This window comes from Idiotropiscis lumnitzeri, chromosome 6 (genome assembly GCF_059441095.1).
Source record: "Idiotropiscis lumnitzeri isolate Australia: NSW breed Sydney's pygmy pipehorse chromosome 6, RoL_Ilum_1.0, whole genome shotgun sequence".
Classification (NCBI taxonomy): Eukaryota; Metazoa; Chordata; class Actinopteri; order Syngnathiformes; family Syngnathidae; genus Idiotropiscis; species Idiotropiscis lumnitzeri.
Window position 1 is genome coordinate 16,954,336 of NC_142396.1, and position 24,167 is coordinate 16,978,502.

At 40.1% G+C, this 24,167-nt stretch overlaps 3 protein-coding genes across 4 annotated transcripts in view; 2 read left to right on the plus strand and 1 right to left on the minus strand.

The window, feature by feature from the left end:
• Positions 1 to 2: 2 nt before the first annotated feature.
• On the minus strand, positions 3 to 5,776 carry ces2b (carboxylesterase 2b). The gene is made up of 13 exons (XM_088297424.1): positions 5,533 to 5,776; positions 4,143 to 4,335; positions 3,919 to 4,057; positions 3,610 to 3,743; positions 1,824 to 1,977; positions 1,639 to 1,743; positions 1,459 to 1,557; positions 1,216 to 1,359; positions 1,061 to 1,138; positions 846 to 984; positions 626 to 775; positions 483 to 555; positions 3 to 395 (listed from the first exon to the last, which is right to left on the minus strand). Exons 1-13 carry the CDS (start codon positions 5,606 to 5,608, stop codon positions 212 to 214), a joined length of 1,668 nt encoding a protein of 555 aa, XP_088153550.1. The 5' UTR covers positions 5,609 to 5,776; the 3' UTR covers positions 3 to 211.
• Positions 5,777 to 8,963: 3,187 nt separating this feature from the next.
• Positions 8,964 to 12,392, plus strand: LOC148335439 (cilia- and flagella-associated protein 20-like). The gene is made up of 6 exons (XM_088297425.1): positions 8,964 to 9,377; positions 10,247 to 10,326; positions 10,430 to 10,541; positions 10,643 to 10,831; positions 12,079 to 12,191; positions 12,259 to 12,392. Exons 3-6 carry the CDS (start codon positions 10,482 to 10,484, stop codon positions 12,299 to 12,301), a joined length of 405 nt encoding a protein of 134 aa, XP_088153551.1. The 5' UTR covers positions 8,964 to 9,377; positions 10,247 to 10,326; positions 10,430 to 10,481; the 3' UTR covers positions 12,302 to 12,392.
• Positions 12,393 to 13,101: 709 nt separating this feature from the next.
• banp (BTG3 associated nuclear protein) overlaps positions 13,102 to 24,167 on the plus strand; it is a 43,387-nt gene continuing 32,321 nt past the window's right edge. For both annotated transcript variants that reach the window (XR_015844164.1, XM_088299624.1), the window contains exons 1-9: positions 13,102 to 13,247; positions 16,814 to 16,892; positions 16,963 to 17,075; positions 17,185 to 17,384; positions 17,480 to 17,560; positions 18,663 to 18,835; positions 20,157 to 20,396; positions 22,356 to 22,514; positions 23,684 to 23,805. Coding sequence is in view for 1 of the 2 variants with exons in the window: in XM_088299624.1 (XP_088155750.1) it covers positions 16,823 to 16,892; positions 16,963 to 17,075; positions 17,185 to 17,384; positions 17,480 to 17,560; positions 18,663 to 18,835; positions 20,157 to 20,396; positions 22,356 to 22,514; positions 23,684 to 23,805 (1,158 nt within the window). In the remaining variant the exon portion in view is untranslated. The remainder of the gene's footprint in view (positions 13,248 to 16,813; positions 16,893 to 16,962; positions 17,076 to 17,184; positions 17,385 to 17,479; positions 17,561 to 18,662; positions 18,836 to 20,156; positions 20,397 to 22,355; positions 22,515 to 23,683; positions 23,806 to 24,167) is intronic.

Sequence of the window (24,167 nt, forward strand, 5' to 3'; positions counted from 1 at the left end):
CATAATGTTTAATTGATTTAATTAAAATGTTTTTTTTTTAGAGATATGGAGCAGTTCGCTGTTCTCATAACACATCATGCATGATTAAACACTCAAAATCTGTTTAACGACAACAGTATGTCACAGTGAATCAGTGCATTCAATTTAATGAACAGATCAAAAATGATGGGAGCTGAAGAGGACAGGTTAAAAAGGAAAAAATGCAAATCCTCTAAAGTTCACTGCGCTCCGTCTTCTCATGTAGTCGAACCTTCTCTGGGAGGATCTGAGTCATAAAGATGAAGCGATCCTTCTTCAGATGCTGGGAAGTGACTTGCTCCTTTGCGCTTATTGACAGGTACTTTTCTTCTTTGCCATATATTGGCCAGTGAGCAAGGCCATCACCATTAGGCGACCTACATAAATGCGTACAATACAAACAATCTCGTCTTGTTAGTTGTTTCACAGTTTATATCGGAATTAAAAGTCTTTTGGGTAATTACCCTGTCCGAGCAAAGTTTCCCCAGTAGGCCATCATAGTTCGACTAAGTTGTTCTTCCTCCTCTAGGCATGTGGCTAAAACAAAGAGCGTTATTGAAACACTTTGCACTCTGAGTAAATTGTCAGATGTCAAATAAGGTCTCACCGTTTAGTCGCACATGGTTTGTTGTAAAGCAAAACCCTAAAACTGACAAAATTTCATCGCCATGGTCACACCTAACAAAGCTTGGCCTTTTTGCCTTCAAGAAATGAGGTGGCTGCTGGTACTCATACAAGTACACGCGGGCACCTGCATCTAGAGATAGAAGAGTCGACAGTATGATGCCATTGACAAATAATTGATGGAAAACGTGCGCTCACTGTACCTCTGTGAGCATTTGCAGTCTTTATGGCAGGAATGTTGAACATCACATCCCCCCAAAACTCAGTAAGACCATCTCTATTTTTCTCACGATCTTCACCAGCGCCGATATATTCCTCGACCATCAAATCTATCACTTTGGGCTGAAGAAAACAGTTGACACTTTAAGAAAAAGCCGGAATGGTGAAGTTAATATGATAGCAGTGTCAAGAGTCATACATTGGAGGTGAAGGGCAACATTGAGTTTAAAACCTGCTCCCGGTCCATTCCTTCAGTCCAGTTTGGAGGTGCCAGGACCTAGAAAATGGGTAAGAAGTTATCAGATTTTCACCAGTGGAGCTTAGAGATTGCAGAAACATATCAGTCCCACTTACAGAAGGCAATAACCAGCCGCCTTCGTGATCATTAACACCAGTAAGGAATGGGACTTTCTGAATTTCATGCTTTGTGAATAGCTCGTCGACTGATTTGGTCAGGAAATGTCCATCTGTATTTATAGTAAGTCTTAATGTAGGATCCTGAGAAAAGACAGTTTAAACAAGTTACAAAGATAGGGCACACTGTCATGAATTGTTGCATTGCAGCTCATGGGTCGGAATCAGATTTGCATACTGTACCTTTGCAAAAGTCAAAAAAGGCTCAATCTCAAGGTTTCTCATGCAGGCCGCAATCGCCTGTGTGCTTTCAATGCTACATCCAGATGCATTAGCAATGCCCTGAAGATGCATAACAAGAATTCATCACTTAGAAAAGTTATCATGAAACCAAACGATTTCCATTTTAGAATTCTAACCAACCTGTGCAACTGATAGAGTATCACTTGACACCAACATATCCATTGCAGCAGTGCCACTTTCAGCAATGGCTCGATGGAACAGTCCATCGGATAATGGCGATAGAAGCTGTAGAGAAACCCAAAGTCACTGCATCAAATAAATGAAGAATTTTCAGGATGGTAGTGCGTCATCTGAGTGATTCTCACCAGCAGGGAAACGCTCACTCCACCCGCAGACTCCCCGAATATAGTGACTGAGGATGGGTCTCCCCCAAAGTTGTGGATGTGCTTTTGGATCCAGCGAAGGGCTTCAACCTGGTCCAGCAGGCCAAAGTTACCAGGCAGATGCTCGTCTTCTGTGCTGTGGAAGACATTCATGACCTCAAGGGAAGAAGGACTATTGCTCACATAGGTTTCCAATCCTTTTTTTGGGGGGGACAATTGATATTTGTATTGCGCGTTTGAAATGCAAAAAAAATAAAAAAAAATCATACCTATCGCATCACTAATGGTTTTATGATGGCTGAAATTGGAACAAATTCCATTATTTGCTACGGTAAAATTTGCATTTGAAGTGGACATCAAGCAGCATTTCAGACTGTTTGACTTGTTGATCGTTCAGTTTAACCTCAATCAAAGTCAGTTGTCATACTTGCATTTTTTTTTTTTTAATATGACACTGTTCATTTTTATGCCCCCTTGTCTTCTTCATATAAGTTAATATCTTGGATGTGTGTACAGCAAACAAGAGTACAAAGTCCACACCAGACTGTAGTTTGGAGGCAATCTAATCTGGGCCTGCCTGCACATCATCTTTTAGTAGACCTGACTCCTTGTGTGTGGAGTGTTTTGTTTGGCTACTCCGGCTTCCTCCCACAGTACATTAACATGCACCGAAGATTAATTGGAAATTCTAAATTATATAGTTTTTATTGTCTAGAATATATTTTGCATTTAAAGTCTCGTTTTGATTTCTAGGGTTCGTGTTTTGTCTTGCTCGTTGTTTTTTATTTTTTCTTCTTACGACAACATGTGCTCCTTGTCGCCTCGTCAGTCGGCTGGTATTTAAGTCCCGTCCATACGAAAACACCTCTCAATGACTCTGCACATTATTTATTTAGTTATTTTGTTTGTGCATGACCACTCACTGGTGTATAGCATTGTTCAAAAGTATGGCTGGTTTTGATCTTATACTGTCAAATGCCGTTTGTGGGAAGTGGCTTGCAAGTTGGTACGATGGCTCCCAGCTTTGTCAGTGCCATGTGAATGACGCGTATTTAAAAAAAAGAAACATATTGAGTGATAAGGTGAGCTGCATAAATCCATGGATAAATTATTAGTTTTGAATAAAAAAAATGTAAATACATCCCTGGCCTGTGTCCTTTTTAGGGCCTGGCCAATATGGATTTTTTTTTAGGCCGATACAGATTTTTAAAAGAATACAACACCAATAACAAATTAATCAGACGATTACTTTCAACAATATATAATGTATAGAATATATTTTCACACGTTTCATGAGCCATTCCGTGTTTTTAAGATTTTTATTAATTTTTTTTATTAACAAAAAAACTCTGTTTCCATGTGGACATGGCTTTGATCACTGTGAGTTATTACTCCCAGATGTCATTTCATGTTGAGTCTTCTCTTAGTGTTTGTTTGTTACTTTGTATTTGGTTTTGCTCAATTCTTTTTTTTTTCATTTTTCCCTGTACCAGTTGTCTTTTTGTTCTTTTGGAATTAAATTATTTTTGAACAGCACTCCTGCCTTTCCTCCCCGCTACCCTGCACTTTGGTCCACAACCTTAACGCATAGGTGTGATTGTGATTATTGAATGAATGGATATTTGGCGACCTGCCAACCAACGCAATCAGTCAAGTATGTATCATTGGTCAAAGTCAAAGTCCCTACGATCTTGACTAGGATGAGCGCTTTAGAAGATGAAATGATTGTGTGAATTTTATAACTTTGAAGAATGTGAGAGACACTCACCTGAGAAAGCCCAAAACTCCCAAGCGATATTGGATGAGCACCACAACCACATCTTGGTAAGCAGCCAGGACGGATCCATCATACATTGAAGCTGATCCCAATGTAAAGCCTCCACCATGGATCCATGCCATGACCTGGTCAGACAAAAACAACATTTTAAACAGCTATGGACCACCAAGCCGATCATAATAACCGATCATTCGAAATGAATCTTGCATACAAATAAAAAACTGAGCAACAATTGCGTTATTATGGGCAGTGAGGAACAGCAAATAGTATCAGTTCAAACTGGCAGCAAATGTTTCTTACTGGGAGCTTAGCATCGCGAGCTCTGTTTGCAGGAGTATAAATGTTGAGGTAAAGGCAGTCCTCTGAAATATCCGGGATTTCTGCTATGCCACCAATCAACTCCAGCAAATCTAAACTGAACTGCCTACTTTGAATGCACCTGAAGACAGAAATTGTTAAATATTAATGTATAAAAGCAAACGATAACACAACTCTACCACAAACTGGAGCACAGGAGTGTTTACATTGGTGGCTGTATTCTGGCATCTCTCACTCCTTGCCATCCCTCCACTTTCTGGGGTGGAGTCAGTCTCAGAACAGGACCAACAGGTGGCTTGGCAAATGGGACACCCAGGTAGGCGTAGACGCCCGTCTCCTTCCCTTTTACACTCACATACTCCCCTTTCAGGCTGCCAAGCTCCGTGTGGACAACAGGCGCTGTCAAGATTACAGTGCCAAATCAGAATCCTGATGTCATTCAAAATTATTTACATTGATCAATAACAGCTAGCACACAGTTAAAGTAAGGCAAATATTAACTCAACGCTTCATTCGTTCATCTGTGACATGGGACTAAAAAAAAATGGAAATAAGTTGCAAGAAGGGTGGCACAGTGGATGACTGGTTAGCACGATAGCCTCACAGCTCAGAGGTGCATGGTTCGATTACAACTCCGGCCCTCCTGTGAGGAGTTTACATGCTTTCCCAGTTGCCTGCGTGGATTTTCTACAGGTATTCTGGTTTCCTCCCACGTTTCAAAAACATGCATGGGGTTGAACACTCTAAATTGACCTTAGATATGAGTGTGAGCGCGGATGGTTGTTTGTCTCTGTGTGCCCTGCGATTGGCTGGCAACCAGTTCAGGGTGTCCCCCGCCTACTGCCCGAAGATAGCTGGGATAGGCTCCAGCACCCTCCCGCGACCCTCGTGAGGAGAATCGGATCAGATAATGGATGGATGGATACGTTGCTCGACATTCTGACACCCAGGCACAATAAAGAAGCGAAAAGGAATAGTAAAAGTAGTAATCAAGTGAGTACTAGAACTGAAACAACCCAAAATATCTTTATAATGAAAACATTATTTGCTGGTTCCATCTTTTTAAAACTGTTTGACATTTAATCTTGAGACTTTGGAACATTCGTGCATGCATCCGTACACAAACATGAATCCGAAGTCCAGTCAGTTTACAACTTTATTTAGTCAATCTATTATTAATGTGGACAGTCATGGAAAATCCCACAACTTCTTATTGCGCAAGTTAGTTTAGTGCTACACAGGTGACTGGTGTCCGGATTTGCAACCTTTTGTGATGCAATAACTTCATGACTGTCATTGAAAAATATTGTAACCGAAAGAGTGCAGTATAGTTTAATCCTGCTTATTTTTGATTGGTGATCCCATCTTTCGTCACACGAAGGAATCAAAACCAAAACAGAATAAAAACAGATAATCCTTCATTTGGATTTTTTGCATCGGCATGAGAAGGAAAAACAATCATCTTAATTAGTTGCCGCTACGACTGACAGAAAAGGGTAGACCTGCAGGGATAGATTATGTTTTAAGATATTAAAGTTAGTTCAAAGTACTGTAAGACAACTATGATGAAATTTCATATCCTGGAATGTCACTCACCGTCACGTTCTGCGGCAACACAGAAATATAACACTGCAAAAAGAAAGCAAAGCGTTTCCTCTCCACGGAGCTTCATGTTGCTGCTGCGTGAATGTCAACAGTGTGCCAGGCGTCATGAAGAAGTGTGCGCAAGTAAGATGCCCTTTGCCCTCTGTGCACACTTTGTGCTGTGGTATTGCTGCTGCTTTGTTGTCAAGGAAAAGGCGCAACCGGCTTGTCCTGAATTGGCATTTTTTAAAACCCCAACCCACTCTTCTGTATCCTGAACAAAGTGCTTATTTCGCAATAACTGCCATGAATAACGTGAGAACGAGAAGTACAAGTAATGTCTCTGCCACTCGGAGTGCGCCACGTAGTGGGGTTGTAGGGCGAGCGGTCGCGCCGAACATATTGTATTTGTATTTGTTTATTTAATTTTCTTTTCTTCCAGTCACTAGTTCGATTAACAGTATATCTTTTTATTCTATTTATTTATTTTTAGATATGTTTCTTGCATCCATTCGGGAGTTGTAAATGTGCTGCTTTGTTTCTCGTGTGTATTGAATAATTAAACAGTTATGCATTTCACCAAAATAATCAGCAAAATGATTAGGGCCCGACAAAATTAAAAGGTTATGGTTAGGGTCACAGGCGTAACGTCATGGTGATTTTTTTTTTAAAGTTAAGGTAAGATTCTGATGAAAAAACACAAAGTCAATGGACTGCAATTACCCTAACAGCCACAGCTGGAATCGATAGCCAGTTAATGTAATTTTTTTGTATAGGACCATAACATGGCAGCCTACACATAACGCTAAAATAACCTATTCACAACCAATCTACTGTAATTACGGTGAAACAGACGATTCATGACCGGCCTAGGATCTCCGTTGATGCCAGTGCATCTATGGCCGGCTGCTCCCCATTTTCTGAGGCCCACCAAAACCAGAAACCACAACTCTGATCAGCACAGGAGACCAATAATTCCCAAATACTGTATAGTTTTCAAATGGGATAAGCTTAAGGATAAGTGGTTCAAATAATGGACAGAAGGCTGTTCTATACATAGGCCCATTATATTTGCAAAGCAGTGAGCACAGATTGTGCGAAATACGTAAGGAAAGCATTGGGCTTGTTTGTGTTTCATTTAAATTGCTTGCAAGTGTGGTATATTTTGTTATTGACGTGTGGGTCTGGCTCAGCTTCCCTCCGGACAGGTCGCCGAGCATGGCGGAATTGGTGATGCAAAAAACTTCTCTGACACAGCCATTTTGGTTCGAAAGAGATTTTATTCTCGTCACATGCTGATGTCAAAAGAAGTCTCCCCAAAAAGAAAAAGGGAAAAGGGGTTTTCCCTCTCTCCGGCCTTCCCTTCTTATGGCCACACAGGACAGGAATATCTAATTTTACCTTGTTGCATATGCATTCTCATTGTACTAGTAATAATAATACATTTATTTGTGGGCGCCTTTCTGAGCACTCAAGGACACCTTACAACATGCAGTTAAAAATATAAATACAATGTTAAAAACAACATCAAATAAAATAAGATAAAATAAAACAAATGGTGAGGAGGAGGAAGAACGGAGAGAATGGACAGGTGTCGGAATATGGATGAGGTCAGCTAGGTATGGAGGGGCAAGGTTATGGATAGTTTTGAAAGTGAGGAGCAGGATTTTATATTGAATACGGTGTGTAATGGGGAGCCAGTGGAGATGTTGGAGGACAGGTGTAATATGGTTTCTGTATGGAGTGAGCTGATAATGCGAGCGGCTGAATTTTGGACCAGCTGAAGCTTATGGAGGGTTTTTTGAGGGAGACCAAGCAGGAGGGAGTTACAGCAGTCAAGTCGGGAGGTGATGAGGGTATGAACGAGTATAGCAGCGGAGTGAGGGGTGAGAGAGGAAGTGAGGGGAAACGGGTGGGATCTAAAACATTTGAGCTGGATAAACTGGGTGCGGTTAGAAAGATAGGAGCGGAACCAGGAGAGGGGGGTGCTGGTGATACCGATGGAAGAAAGTCTGTCAAGGAGAATGGAGTGAGTCTTCGATTTTGCCCCCAAAAGCCCCTACAGTGAGAGCAGACGTAGTTGCTCTTTGAAGTGGTGCTTCTGGTGCCATCCTGACTTCTACTATCACCTCGATTGCTCCACACCTAAATACTGGTCAAGCCTTTTGTCCTCCTGGGCAGTATCTCGTTTACATTGGAATTTCAATACAAAGGCTAGTCACATCTTCAGTCTTCAATTCCCTCATAGTTATTTAAAGAGAATTACTAAAATGTTCATAATAGTGGATATAAAAATACACTACACAAGCAAGGTGGGTAATACCAACTTCATGAGTTTGGGGCTTTGAATTTACTTGATGACACATGGTCTATCAAAATGCCGTTAATATTTTACATTTTACACCGGTGTCCTCCTCTGTTGACTTTTCACTATAGCAACTGACTTAGTACACTCATCCCGTAATGCAGTGAGCCACAATTTGGTACTGGGCTGCACGAATACATATGTATTGACGTGCTTATTTATATCGTTTGGAGGTAGCGCGCTGCATGGTGGGCGACTGGTTAGCACGTTGGCCTCACGGTGCAGAGGTTGTGGGTTTAATTCTGGCTCTGGACTTCCTGTGTGCAGTTTGCATGTTCTCCCCGTACCTGTGTGGGTTTCCCCCGGGTACTCCGGTTTCCTCCCACATACCCGAAAACATGCACTGGTGTGAGTGTGAGCGCGGATGTTTGTTCGTCTTATGTGTGCCCTGCGATTGGCTGGCAACCAGTTCAGGGTGTTCCCTGCCTCCTGCCCGAAGACAGTAGGCTCCAGCAACCCCCCTCCCACGACCCTAGTGAGGAGAAGCGGTAGAGACAATGGATGATTGGATGGTAGTAGCGCATATGCGGCGAAAATGTACGTAATCACACAGGCGTTTGTGGATTATGGGCTGATATTTGTGCCACTAGAAACTGAATATTTGAATTGAAGACTGAATATTTGAATTGAAGACTGAATATTTGAATTGAAAACTGAATTATTGAATAACAACAATTGTATATGTATTGTTTATTTGAATCACAATTTTCCATTTACAATTCATGTAATTCAATAATTCAGTTTTCAATTCAATAATTCAGTTTTTAATTGAAATATTCAGTTTTTAATTCAAATATCCAGTCTTCAATTCAAATATTCAATCTTCAATTCAAATATTCAGTTTCTAGTGGCACAAATATCAGCCCATAGTGGATCCCCGCCACCCATACGCCTCGCTGTCGCCACCTCCTGGTCAGTAAGAGAAATGTTGTTGGGGACAACTTCCATCCACCCATCCATATCGATCCATTATCAGAGCCCCGCCTCATGCCCGAAGACAGCTGTGATAGGTTCCAGCACGATTTACGTTCGGGTCAGCAATCCAGTCTTGGTGGTTAGAATATTAATGTAGTGATAGTACACGCGTTGACGTTGACAAATAAAAAGTACGCCTCGTGAAAATCGATTGAGAAAAGAGCAAGTTACGTCAATGTCCGTGTATTAATATTTGAGAGATCGTCGACCTCCCCAATATGGTAGCCACTTCGGCACGCTGTTTAGGCAGCTGTAACAGGAAGTCTTTGCGTTTTTATTTCTTTTTTTGGTGTGTACAGTATTCGTTTCATTCAATTAATGGATGAAAGTTCAACAAAGCTAGGGCCTCGTCGCTGCTATTACAAATGGTCGTCTGTGAAAACCGAAGCTTTGGAAGTAACAACTTTTAAAAATGTTGCCTCTCGTCAGAGTCAATTAATTTTACGAAGACTGTTGGATTAAGTGAGGAAACCGAATGACGAATACACCATCAATACGTGTAGCGTGTGGCTGAAAGGTATGAGGTGTGCTTGTTTTGTTTACGTGTGCTTGACTGCCTTTGATAGAGTGCTTTCGCAAAGCATGCAGAATTTACAGCAAACACACAACAACAAACGTGTTTCTGGGTGTCGGACCCAATCGGGTGGGTAAGCGGGACCGAACACGCGCAACATGTTTAGAAGTACCTTTCAAGGTGGATTTCTGTCAATATTATATAGCATCGGCAGCAAACCTCTTCAGATATGGGATATAAAGGTAAATTGAGAGATTGAACCCGTTATTTTCATATATTAGTTCATATATAATTCCCTGCCGCACGTTTTATGACGCCTTTGTTATGTAATTATAGAGCACTCACTGCTGAAGTTATCGTATAAAATGACATTTTTAGATTCATAAAATAATACGCTATTTATTATCAAAATTGGTAGATCACTGAGGGTTGAATTGATGGTCATGCATATAGCCTACACTCTTATTATTAACATACAACCAAGGAAAATAAACCAGTAGCAGTGAGCGGATCTATCATAAAAAAAGAATAGCTTAAGATCTCGCTTGTATATTCTGAGTAATAAATATTGAGAGTACGCTACAGTGATACTGTACAATGAGTTGAAAGTGGAAAGTATGATATTGACTGATTTATGTGTGTAACGAGTTGTAATGCAATATACATAACATGTGCAGTGAGTAAATTTTTTATCAAGCCTCTCCATTAGTAAGTAAAATTATTCTTATTAAGCCTCTCGATTAGTAATTTAGTTTAGAAACGTTAAATTATAAATTTTCTTGCATTTGTATGTCGTTTGCAATGCCGAAATTAAACATTTGTCTTTCCACAAGATAGTTGAGCATAATTGGAGCCCATTCTGTGTTTCACAGGTAAAGAATGGTCATATTAAACGAGTTACTGACAATGACATCAACTCGCTTGTGTTGGAGGTGGAGGGTTCAAACGTCAGGTGAGTTTGATGGCTTAACTCACATCTTCAGGAACAGTGAACCATTGCTAAATAATTGTCACATTTGACATCCCTGTGTGACCACTTCTCTGTGCTTCAACAGTACTAACTACATCACGTGTCCTGCTGACCCCAGGCAGACACTTGGCATCAAAATGCCTTTTCTTGTGATGATCGTCAAGAAAACCAGGAAATATTTCAGCTTTGAAGTCCAGGCACTGAAACATTCACTTCACACGTGTTGATTACGTATAGTAACGTATTGCTATTCATGGTGAGCCATACTCTCATGGTCTACTCCTCTTTGCACTTTTAGGTGTTAGATGATCAGAATTTACGGCGGCGGTTTCGGGCAAGTAATCACCACAGCAAGACGCAAGTGAATTCATTTATGTGCACTATGCCAATTAGTGTTGATGACCGCTGGAACCAGTTTCAGTTCAACTTGGCAGACATCACCAGGAGGGCTTATGGAACCAGTTATGTCGAGACGCAGCGTGTGCAGGTAAGCAGAGGAAAGTCACCACAAAATGTTACTGAAGAAATCACAGAAAATAATAGAAATTATCTAGGAAACAATCCAAGTTGCCATCTTACTAATATTTTAATTTTCACACAAGTCTATAAAACATGTAACAACTGGTAATATTAAAACAGAAAAAACACTTGAACTTTAATACAGAAAGACATTATTATTTTTTGTATTGAACACATCCTGTGAACAGTGCAGAGTGGAGAAAGTATGTTAACTTATAGTTGAAGGGTGGCCAATTAATTTTTGTACAGCAGCCATGTGACTAACTAAGGGCTACAACATTTTAACCACAATTGTGTTCATTCTGAACGTCTGTTAAAAATCAGTCATTGTATCGTTTTAATAAGATGCTACTTGTAGACCCTCCAATATCCACTTAAGTTTCACAAAAATGGCACATAGCACATATCTTTCCACAGCCGGCTGTGTCTCGCTCATTTAAAGCCTGGGCATGGGAAAGCTACTTTGTATTCGCCGCATCGTGCAACCTGCGTGTGTATGCATTTGTGTGTTTGAGCTGTGCATCCAGCGTGTGTGTGATAAGTCCGCATACTTGATCGATAGCGTTTTTATTTTTTTCCATAATTAATATATTTTTGTTGGTGATTGCTTCCTTCATCAGAGCGTATGCATTTGTGAGCATTTTCTAATGCATTTTGTCTGCTGTGATCCTTTCAAAAGTTATGGTGTTGTATCATTAAAAAAAATCACATCATCTGGGCTAAACATTGGCTCTCCTACAATGTCAAATCTGCCCCAGATGCTCGCTGGGCTGTCACCGAGGTCTTAATTGAAATGCTGATATCTTGAATGAAGGCAGTTTCAATGTTTTTGTCTTTTCAGAGTATTTTAGTTAAACTCTAGGATATTGGACTGTGGGACCACCGTTTTATCCCAACATTGCCTCCTGAACAGTATGAACTAATTTACTAACTTGATCACAGGTTGGGGACAGTGGTATACTCGTGAGCTTGTGACTTTGTATGCACTTGAGTTCAATTTCCCAGATCTTGCACTCCCTGCCCATGAACCCTTTCTTTTTTTTTCACAGCCAAGGTGCCGCTGAAGAAGGCACCTTGATCTCTCAGTAACTGCGTTCAATGTGAAGGGTCAAAATGAGAAATTCACTCTGTTTGCTTGCACACATGACAGCAGTAATTTTGAACCTGTGAAACCCATCTAAAAAATCCATCTATCATGATCTGCTTTTCTTCCAGATTCATGCTAATTGTCGTATTAGGAGGGTATATTTCACTGATAAGCAATACACGGAGGATGAACTCCCACCTGAGTTTAAACTGGTTATTCCTGTCAAGAAACAGGATGCAAGGTGGGGAAAAAATAATGTACATTTGGGTAATTTGATTGTTTTAAACTTATGTTTTTTTTTCTCGCAGCAAAAAAGGAGGTCCAAGACCTGCTGCGCCCCGACAGACCTGAAGCAAGTTTGAGCACAGCAATTTTTTGTGTAGCCGTTAGGTTAACTCTGAAGATCTGTTATATTCACAGTTGAAAATATAATATATTGCTATTTAGTTGTCATTTATTTATTCATTTATTCATGTATTTATTTTTAAAACATCCGACCTCTTTCTGATTTATTTACATTACAAATCAATGTAATGCACACAAGTTTTTTTAATTATAAAATTGGAAACTTGGTGTTGTACAAATCTACTTTCTGCCAAATTCTGTACTAAAATGAAGTTTACCATGTAGCATAAATACTTTTGACCAGAAGACTGAGCCAAACATGAACACATTAACATTATCTATTCTTAAACCCGCATATAAATATGTAAATCCAGGAATCATGTATATATCTATAATTACAGTGCATATATCATCTGTATTATTACAATTTGCTACACAAACAAAAATATATCACTTAGACACCAGCTCGTGTTAAAAAATAGATAAATTAATAGCGATTATTATCTAAAGAAGGGACAACAGGATTAATTCTCTCTCCGATAAATAGGGTAGCTGAGAAAAATAATTACGAATATATTTTAGAACGTCAAATAAAATGCTGGAGCCTGGGGATGCGCCGATTTCTGATGGGGCAAAAGTCCCCACTCGCCCCGGTGTAGGGCCATCCTTGATCCAACGTGATTATCAACGTGATTATGAAGGGGGGAAAATGGCGAGTAAGTATGTATATTATTCATGAAATAAAGCTTAACCTTTTTTTTATATACCACGCCTGTTTACGCTGCCAGAGAGCGCGCTCACTGAGCCTACAGTACACGGTCCCTGAACGCACCATGAGTGCTTCTGCATGACTCTATTGAGCAGGCGCGCTACGCCACGGGCTCATCTCTCGCGAGGAACGACGCCGTTATCGGAACCTCGACAAACAACACGAGAATTCATCATTCACACGGTAATATAAGCCGATCCATGAATGGGAATGCCCTGTTTGCCAGTAGTGGGGGAATTAATCCGTTTAGTACAATATTTCATCGATATTTCCCCCCAAAGGTTTACAACAGTCCTACAACGTTTATGTGGCCTTTAGGCCCAACTAGCATGCTAACCAGCAGGCTAGCTTATAGAACTATTTGCGTCAGCTTTAACATTAGCACTAAGCTAGTGTTTGCTAACGTTATCATCGAGGCTGGCCGATATTGACTGACGATGAATGTCAAAATAATTCGTTCGCGCTTAACAAGTCTTGTACTTCTTTTATTCTCATTTATTTAAATAATCAAGTGAGGAAAGTCGTTCTAAACTAGCTCTTCAGTTCAAATAACGTACCAATATTGGTTTTGATCTAAGCTAATGGAGATTGCACCAGAATAACATTGTAAAGAAAAACAAAGTATTATTGTTATTGATTTAAAGCTAATGGAGACTGCACCAGAATTATCTTGTAAAGCAGAAAAAAAGTATTTCACGCCTTCCAAGACCTACGTGTATTGAAGCTCAAACAAGCTCATGCCATCATTGGCCCAAGAGCATCAAACGTTGCAGTGGCAAAATCCGTTCGAGTAATGAATGGATACAAAATTCGGCTTTAACCCAGTAAAGAGAATGGTACGCAGTTTAGATCAAGTAAAGAGGACTGTTTTCCTCACCTATGAATGCATAATTTGTCCTTTGGATGTTTATATTTGGGGCTCAACACGTTCCACTTTCAACACTTGAGAATATCACGTGATCCGTTTGTTTACGACGCAGTAGTGGATTGCATTTCTAATTGATAGAAATGTTACCACACGGATGCAAGATTACATGTATGCAATCATACTTTGACTTATATCTTGTTTTTTGGCTTATATACTAAAACAGTTGTGATTAGAGGTCTCATAAAAGATTTATTTCAAACCCAAGCATCAAACTGAGTGGGGGCCAGACAAAAGCAGAGTTCCTGTGGCGTTTCCTTTGAGTGCACAAGAGATGTGTCAGGAGAACCTGTGGCTGCTTCACACTACAATGGGCTTGTTCAAATTGCCCTAAGTTTCTGATAACTGCTGGCAGAGTTGCACATAGTGCTGGAGCAAGTTTCCTACTCACTCCGACATGGCACGTGTGATTCTCCCCCACCCTCTATCCCAGGGTCATTCAAGTGTCCCGTTTCGAAGACATGGATGACATGATGGTCGTGATGATGAAGCAGCAGGAATCTTTCGTGGAGTGCATGAAGGTGGGGTAGAAAAGGATGGGAAAGTGCATTCAACTCCAGGGGAGTAGTTTGGATTTGGAATGCATCTTTTGTGACGCCAGTCTGGACACCAGGAAATTTTATGATAAAAGTCTTATCATCCAGTGGTGGATGCATTTCACACCTAGACCTTCAAGTCCTACTTAGTCCTACTTGGATAAATCCCTCCTCATAATGCCATCATTTCTGACACCACGGCTGGTGAAATAATATACAGACACACTTACGCACTAGCGAGTGTTGGACCACCTCGGCCCACGAGAGCGTTTCTCTTGAAAGGTCCGTCAAAATGTTCTTGCAAGTATGTATGCAATTGAAGCCACACTTGTCCCTCCTTTGGCCATTGTGGGTTAAAAAAGCAAGAATATATGTTAGAATTTCGAATGGTCGCCAGATGTCTTGTGTTGATTTGTTGATTCCGCATAACACTGATCTCTAACAAGTGATTATTGAATCACAGGACGCGTTCGTCACCTTCAACGTGAGGCCTGCAAAATGTCCTATAGTTACCAACTGGTGATCTGATTGGCTACCGCAACTGTCTATAAACTCTAAGAGTCGGTTCACGCAAACATTATAGACCGGGTGTCTATTCATTCACTGTTCATTCTGACGTCGTACAATGAAATCTGCGGGGCAACACAAGTTAGTTGAATTCTAATTGGATATAAACAATATAAAAATCGAAATACATTTTGATCATAAATATGATCAGGATATATTGATTATGTTAGGCCAGCATGGAAGACCTTGAAGGCCTGGACCGCCCACACCACTGCTATGATGCCACATCGGGAAATTCCCCTCACACTATGCTATTTATGTTGCACATCACACAGAAAGCGGGATCACAAACACATACGCTATGCTCGGAGCGATGTTGAGCAGAAAGGGCGTGCAAACGGCTAGCAGGGCGGGGTTCAGGTCGCTGCATTTTTCAAGGGCATTTTGACACCAGCATCTCCAGCAAATAGTTTCTATTTTCATTTGTCTGCAGCGGGAGGGGAACTGAGACCTGGTTTCAAATACTAAGTGCTACTACTACAGTCATACAAGATAATAAACGTATCATAATTTTTCACACCACACTTCATAGGTGCATCTTTCTTGGAAAATCCCACTGTGTTATACTGCCTCCTGGTGGCCGAAGTGGCCACGCAGGACGGAGCAGCACAATGAATTGCGCATTATGTAAATCATGATGCTGAAACTGTTAAAAATTGTACATTCTATTAAGTTATGTTATCACTCTTTTTTTTTTAACGTAAACTACTGTATTAGAGAGTGTTACTTTCTTTATTGAAAAAACCCCCCACAAAATTTTTTTTTTTGGGGGGGTGGTGTCAGCTGGTCGAGATAAATAGCATTTCCATTCATTTCAGTTGAAAATGATGATTTGAGATGCCTGTGTTTTGACTTAAGCATAGACGACCATGGTCACGGAAGAAATCAAACTTCTATCTCAAGGCACCACTGTATCTTAATTTGATGCTGTCTAAGGAAACGCATGGGTCTTTACATTTAGTGAGTTGTTCAAAAGTGTATTTTGGAAGACATTCTTTTGATGGCCGATGGGGATCATTTGTATCAAACACAAGGGTCAAGCAGCACATTTGCTTGTATAATCTAAAATTATAGCATCAAAATGGTACTTGTGTTGCAAAAGCGCAGCAAAACAACGTTTACTGAATAGACAGCTCCCTTGATGATTTGAGCATATTTGTAGCGTTGGTGTTTGTGAAGTGTGTTACAGTCTTGAAATGTTATCTGAAGCCCTCATTCAGTGGCCGACAGCCAGTATTCAACATGTTGATCACATGCACCTCTTTGACACAGATCTTGCATAATTTCACCTTGAGAGTCACTACAGAATCATTTAACCACATTAACATTTATACCGAATTCAGCAAATCAGGACAGAGATGCAGCAGCGTCTGCGTTCGCACATGGGCATAGCATCAACTCTAATTTTAGATGTGTGAAAACTGCAGCATTGGGTGTCACGTGGCATGAAATACTTGCAAAAATCTTAGACTTGTAGATGAAAAAAGCATTGCACATACCCAGTTTATTTCCTGTAAGTGTCATCAACTTGCATGGAAACTTTACGACATCCAACTCTATTATGGAAATTCAGCCACACATGTACGTATCGTGTGCAACTGTGTTATTGTGTCAGTCATATTATCGTCAATGTACAGCTGTTGTTGAAGTGTAGTGACGAGGGATGTTGAGAGGGCTTGTACAAGTTGTCTTTTAAAAAGCTTATTTCATTTTTTTTCTAGCTCTGAGCTATGTCCGAAGAGGAATTGGAAGAAATTGTACAAATAACAGTGGAGGACTTCAGCCAAGAGGGACGAACAGGTATTAAGAGCAATGTGAAAAGTTGTCTGACCTGTGCTTTTTAGTCAAAGTGTGTTTTTTTGCATCACAGCAAACATGTTGGACAATCAAGGACAAAATGAGGCAAGTCCTCAGAAGAAAAAGAGAAAATTTAGCAACAGCCAAGAGAACAGCAGCAACAACCAGGACATAAGCTATATCAAGGTATTTTAGCTGCACAGTTCAAAGCCCTCTTTTGACTATGCCGTTTATTGTTTTTACATTTTGGAGCTGCTGACACATTTGTATTGGAACAATTCAACCTTCTTCTCAGAACCTGATGGTCTCATTCACTGCATCAGTCAGCCAGCGACTGGAAGGTATTGAATCCAAGCTGCAGGCTCTGGACGCCACATGTAAGGCCCTAGCACAAAAGTTGGATAGCATGTTGCCTTGTGCCAAGAATTCTATCCAAGTTCCTATGGTTGCTGGGTCACCCCAGGGTGCCACTCAGACTTGGAACAAAGTGCGATGGTAAGCATCACGGGTTTGCAGAAGGCATGCTTATATAATTTGAGTTAGGTCATATTCATATTAAATGGATATTTTCTCCACTTCCTCCCCTGCAGTGTTGTTCCACAAACAAATGTGATTGTGAGCAGTGAATCCATGAAGCAGGAAGATCCGTCGCTAGAAAACCTCCTCAGCAAGTGAGTTGCTTGTCGTCTTATGCTGCATTGGAAGCTGCTAGGTACTAAGTACCATCATTTCACGAGAATAACACATGCCGCACATGTGCATACGACTGATCTAAAGTGTGGCTCAACTTTGGTCAAATAAATGAAGAGTTGCCTCAGTGCAACAATAACATTAGAATGATGTTTATAAGTTAATGTAGTGCCGTGTTTGACGAGCTTGGTGCTCCTTTCCACTCTGAGCCACGGTCTACAGCACACTAAACTTCAGTGTCATAATCGGGTGGGTTAATTTCTAATATTGACGCAGCTAACAACTAAACGGTGGGTCAACTCAAATGCAAATAACCAAAGAAGATTAGTGTAATATTCTCAAAATCAAGCAAGCGTGTGTTCTCATCAGCAATAATAGACACAATTGTGTGCGCAATCGGCACCTTGTAAACACACACTGTACCTGCTGCTAACCTGGACTAGAATGCCAAATGGCTCTGCTTTCGGGTATCAAACAACAGGGTTGCACATCAGTGCGAGCTTAGTAACGTCCATACTCAATTACACTCAAGTGTGGATTTCTTTTCGTGAGCTTTTCAAAAATAAAACTTTCAAGTGGAAGTGAAAAAAATAATAACTGGAAAATTAAATTGTCATAGGTTTGATAATTTCATTATTACAATATATATTAATGATTAAAAATATATATAATTATAACTTAATATATAATATTATTATAACTTAAAAGGTTAATATAATGCAATTTGTATACCAGTACAGATGAGTTAATCTGATAGAGAATAAAAGAAGGAGGGCAAGAGCTGCTTTGACACCTTTTATTTAACACTAAACCAGTGTAAGTAAGGATATGTGAAGCTATAATATATTTATTATAATTATACCGTATAGTTTCTTTTGACCCTGCCATCTAATAGAATCTGAATCAATAATCTTTTGGAACTGGAATGGAAACAAGGAACCGGAGCCGTTGAAATTCAAACGTTGCCCTGCAGCGTAGTTTGGATAAATTGTATAGTAAGATTGATTGATGGATATTTACAGCGGGCACAGTGTCTTTATGTGTCTGACCTGCCTCACAAAAAAGATCTGTATCTCTTTGTAGCACGATGGCTAAGAGGCGCCAAAACACAATCCTAGTGAAGGTGCCAGGCCCGGAGGAGAGTCAGGAGGAAGTAGATAGCGGCTCTGAGGCGAGTGACTCTGTGTCCAATGGTGGCCATCCCAACAATGCCCAAAACGGGCAAAATGTCACACTCATCACACTCAACTCAGAGGGTAAGATGTCACAGCTTTGCCATGGACACATCGTACATGTAAAATACTATATGATCATTTTCAAGTAGTCATTCAGAAACCTTTTATGGTACTTTGATATTACAAATATACTCTTTTGAGTCATCACAAATCTAGCTAATGAAGATATTGTCGAATTCTGTTCTATTTTTGTAATAGTTTCAGATGGTTGGCTGAATACAGACAAATCATCTGACATCGGGCTACATTTCAATGTAGTGTGTACTTGTAATGCCATCTTTCTCAACACTTCTTATTTATCAAACCAGAAAAAGCTCAAATGAGCTATTGAATACAAATCCATGTAAACTGTATCTTATTATATTTTATTGAGGTATAAATTTGCTCTGCCAAAAGCACTGACCAAAGGCAGCTCCATCCCATGACAGACCTTGGCCTTTAGGATTGTTGGTAACAGCCAGGATGATCCTTTTCATTTTTATTTTGGACGACGTTGCTTCCATTTCTTCCCAAAAAAAGACCTGAATTATGGATTTGTATCACGACAAAACAAGTTTCCACTGTGAGATGACCAGATGTCTCAGAGGCTGGGAAGTAGTCAACAGGATGTCTGGATTTAGTCGTGTTTTACCTGGCATTTGTGGATGTAACTACTTATTCTAGTTATAGTCCACATTTAGCCAAAGTAACCATGAGCCCATGTGGTTATATCAGCTCGGGATGAATAATGTTTTTTGATGCAGCGCCATCTAAGAGATTGGCAATTTTGCAGATGTTCATTTTCAGATTGGGTCCTTGCTCTTTTCCTCACTGAAACTCTGCCAGATTATGTTAATGTTATTAATCAATAGAATATGAAGTTCACAAATTCATTCCTGTCCTGAGCAACATACAATGTTTTCAAGAACTTAGCAACGGAAATTTCTGCTTGTGTTAGATCATTGTTTCTAAAACTTGTTCCCATGCCTCTTAATTATTCATTTGTTTTTGGAGTCCATGAACATATCATGTTAAAAACTGTCATTTTTAGTTATAAAATATGCCTTGGCTTTAAGTCTTCCATACTTAACTAGCTTATTTATTTTTATTTTTTTTACTGTGTGTTTCATACGTTTCAACAATTATGCATTGAAATTTCACTTCTCTTTTTTGCCATGTGAGAGCGCTGTTGTATTGCGAGTTATGCCCCACTCCTAACCGTGTGGCATCAACTGAGCAGTGTTTCAATATTAATGCAACGGATTGATAACCATTTTCCTCAATGAATGATGTTCACAGGGGTGTTTGTGGAGAGCTGCATATCTGTGTTTTGAATGTTTTTTTTTTTATTTGTGTTTTTCAGAAGACTACCCAGGGGGCACATGGTTAGGTGATGACAATAACCCAGAAATGCGTGTTCGTTGCCCCGTCTCGGCAGCCGACATGCTCCATATCTCGTCCAACTGCCGCACGGCAGAAAAAATGGCTCTCACGCTGTTGGACTACCTTTTCCATCGGGAGGTCCAGGCAATGTCTAACCTCTCTGGACAGGGCAAACATGGCAAGAAGCAGCTGGATCCGCTCATGATTTATGGCATTCGCTGTGAGTCCTGCCACTTGCTTGATTTTGTTAAATTTTGGAAGATGTCCTGGTGCTCCCATCTAATGTCTTTACTGTGACCCATGAGTTAGCGCAGTGTTTTTCCATACAACGCCATTGCATGATTCTTGTAGAGCTTATTGTATATCAAAGTAATGCACATAAACCTTCACTCAGCCAGGGATGATTAAATCCTTACCCCCTTGAATCAGTAAATGAACTCTGAGAACTTCCCAAGTTTCACCCTCCTGCCATTACAAAGCAGCATTGAATTGAACACAGAAATAGGCTGCAGTCTCTATTCCCATGGTGAGTTACAACAACATGCATTCATCATTGCACACAAGCGTTAATGTGCAACACATTTTATAACATACCAGACTCTAAATGACAAGCACATGTCTGGAAGAATGATCTGAAAAGAGTCACGTTCAAGTCAGCGAGCTCTTTTATTCCTGTTGGGATCCTGTAGCTAGCTACACTACGTATTTTGCACATGCATATGGAGTGTTTATCAGATTAGTGCGAGGGTATAACGGTATGCTGAAACGAGAGCTAAGCCAGTTGAGTGACTCACTTGGCCTTCCTAAAAAAAAAAAAAGAAAAAAGAAAAGGAATGAAAGAGCACCTGCTCCTCCTGTCCGAACTTCTCCCACTTCTCCTTTTTCCCCATGTGACATTTCTGCAGATAACCTTCAGTTTCACTGGGGTATCCATTTATTTAGATTCATGATGCAAATCATAGACAGCTCATTGAGTCAGTGAACAATAGCTGCAGTTTCATCATTACCGTGTTTTCCGGAGGGAAAGTTCTTTAATAGGACTGCAGTCACACTTGGAGGTGAAAGAGTAGACAAAATCATTCATCAAATTCTTTCTGTTTTAATTAAATTGCTCCTTTGGAATCGGATTATTTAACAATTTAAGAGTTTTTCCATTCTATTGCACTTTATATGTGATGGCGTATCAAAGTTGGCATCGACCGTCTTCTGATTGTTATATTTCTGAACATCTGTAAAGCAGCGTTGTCATGATAGTATTACATTTTGACTGTACCAGCATTAAATAACTTGAAACAGGTACTGAAACAATACCACGGCAAAAATTTAAAACATTGGTAAAAAGCGGAAGTGAAATGCTTAAAACAACAAAATTCGTTTTATTTGTATTAATTCAAACAATTATTCTAAGAATACAAATTAGAATACTTTTAAACAGAATGAACTAAAGAATTCATTTTGAACATGTTAAACACTTTAGAACAACTGAAGAAAAAACTTTTAACATTACACAACAAATAATTTTATATACATAGCCAGGACTGCACTAAAGTGTTAGGGCACCAAAAGATTTATTATAGCTCTCAGGCAATCTAAAATCTTATTGTATATTTAACTTTTGACATCCCAACCACTAGAATGGAGGATGGAAACCTAGTAATTTGATTAGGTTTTGTAACATAAGTGACTAGATGGAGCAGTGATTGTAATTAAGTCAAATAGCAACGTGATTTCACCCCCATCATTCTTCTTGATGTATGTCAGATTGGACAGCTTGATAGAAAGCCCACATTGCTTAGATATGTCGAGCTGTTGACATTTACAGCATTGTGGGAATTTGTCTGCGTTTGAAATTTACTACTGCGTTTGAAGCGGGCTTTAAGTGTGTCTGCACACAGACGTACATGCACACAACCACACAAATTCTCCTTTATAAAATGCAAATAGTGTGAGTTAAGTTTCGATGGCCGTTAATGTGAGGCAAACTATACATTCCGCCCTCTGTGCATGCTGTGTGCCGACGCCATCGAGCACACAAACAGAGTTGGCATGCCTTTGTAGTCACTCGAGCACTACAACCCAACCCCAAATTCTAATCACTGGGATACAATGCTTTAATAAATTCTAAGGAAATTTTTGTGTTTTCTACGAGAAGATCTCAGAACTCTGTGCTTTTCTGTAGGTCACTTATTCCACAAGTTTGGTATCTCGGAGTCAGACTGGTATCGCATCAAGCAAAGCATTGACTCAAAATGTCGCACTGCCTGGAGACGCAAGCAGCGGGGTCAAAGTTTGGCTGTCAAGAGCTTCTCCAAACGCACGCCTCGTGGTTCAGGCTCAGGTAATGTCCATACACAATATTGGTCTTGCCATACATTAAAACAGGAATCAGTCTGTATTTTCGATACCTAGTGTGCGTATCGGCAGTAATAAACACGACTGTGTCCACAACAGACACACTGTTATGTCATCATCATTATGTCATGTTGTGTATTCTGACACAAAATAGAACATTATCAATTTCAATTGTTGGTTTGATCTCTGGCTTTTGAGACAGTGTCTCTGAGTGAGATAGTGAACCCTCGGTTGCTCCTGATACATCAGAAGGCAAATGCAAAGTCAATGTGAAGCCCTTTGCGTGCCTTAACTCATTCAATGCTACAGCTGTATGTAACACCGCCAGCCGTTTTAGAGGATAGTGACCTATGTCTATCTTTTTTTTTTTTTTTAATCTCTTTCTACCATTCTTTAGTAATCTGCAGTATAACATAGGAAAGTCTAACCGGAAACCCTGTTTCTGGGAGGAAAAAAACAGAGAAATCCCAAACTTTCCAAAAAGCTTATTAACTCTTGGTCCTGACCTGATAGTTGATTTTATTTTTACAAGAAATGATCTTAAAACCACAAAGTATTTCCCGATATTTTTTTCTGCATTTTTAACATTCCATCCATGTCATTTTTTTTTTTTTTTTCTGTAATCTTACTGCCCGTGGAGCAGACCTGCTAACATATTTCAACACTGTTTCTTGAACTTGGATCACTGGACTGATCCATTCAGGGGTGTCAGATTTCTGGTGTGTTTCGAGACTGAGGTCTATCGTTTTGATTACTAGCTCAAGAATCCCTGTTTGTGTATGTAAATGTCTGGTACACACGTTAAATATAAATAACCTGGTCCACAGATGGCCAGAACATTTACAACATTTGAGTGGTTTGAATTTTCAATTGTATGCTATGCAAAAACTGATGGAACGAAAAGTGCTCACTACTTTTTGCCACTGCATTTCTGGATGTAACACTGGATCATCAGGCTCTGTACATGAACGTTTTCCATCTAAATGCCACAGGAAGTATCTAATATGCACTTATACGTAAATGCGGAATGGGGCTTGTACGGGCATGCTATTAGGAGCTGTCGCTATTGTGCGATTTGAATTAGTCTTAATTTCTGACCTACTCTCACAAGCACAAATGCGCCATTGTAATTTCCGTGTTTCTTCTTTGGAACAGAGGGAGGTCTCTCAGAAGAAGCCACTCACATAGAAGCAGCCACCCAACAGACACTGCACTACACACTGGCCAATCAACAGGTCCAGTTCCATCACATTGGAGAAGATGGACAAGTTCAAGTGGTGAGTATCAATTGTTTGTCTTTCCTATGTAATCGTCTGAATTGGTCATCTTTATGGAATTGTGGTCCATTGTCAGCATTGACTAAGGCCCACCATACAATGAGCACTGTGGGTTAACGCAACCGAAGGGGACCATTGCTAAAAAATTAGTTTGCGACTCTTTGTCACACACAAACCGAATAAGCGCCACACATTCACCGATACGCTCGTAACCGTGAAAGTATGACTCCGCATTGTGTTTTGAGTAGGGATGTCCTGATCTTATCATGTAATCGGAATTCGGGTCCGGTGTGACTTATACTCTGGTGCGACTTATACATGAAAAAAACAAAGTAATTTCACAGTCAGCCACGAGAGGGCTC

Coding starts and splice junctions, on each gene's coding strand:
- ces2b (XM_088297424.1), bottom strand. CDS start 5,608: ATGAAGCTCCGTGGAGAGGAAACGCTTTGCTTTCTTTTTGCAGTGTTA. Junction 1,978..3,609: donor GGAGTTTTGGGCTTTCTCAG/GTGAGTGTCTCT, acceptor TGTCTTCCACAG/CACAGAAGACGAGCATCTGC. Junction 776..845: donor GACTGCAAATGCTCACAGAG/GTACAGTGAGCG, acceptor TTCTATCTCTAG/ATGCAGGTGCCCGCGTGTAC.
- LOC148335439 (XM_088297425.1), top strand. CDS start 10,482: ATGCCTTTTCTTGTGATGATCGTCAAGAAAACCAGGAAATATTTCAGC. Junction 10,832..12,078: donor TCGAGACGCAGCGTGTGCAG/GTAAGCAGAGGA, acceptor CTTTTCTTCCAG/ATTCATGCTAATTGTCGTAT. Junction 12,192..12,258: donor GTCAAGAAACAGGATGCAAG/GTGGGGAAAAAA, acceptor TTTTTCTCGCAG/CAAAAAAGGAGGTCCAAGAC.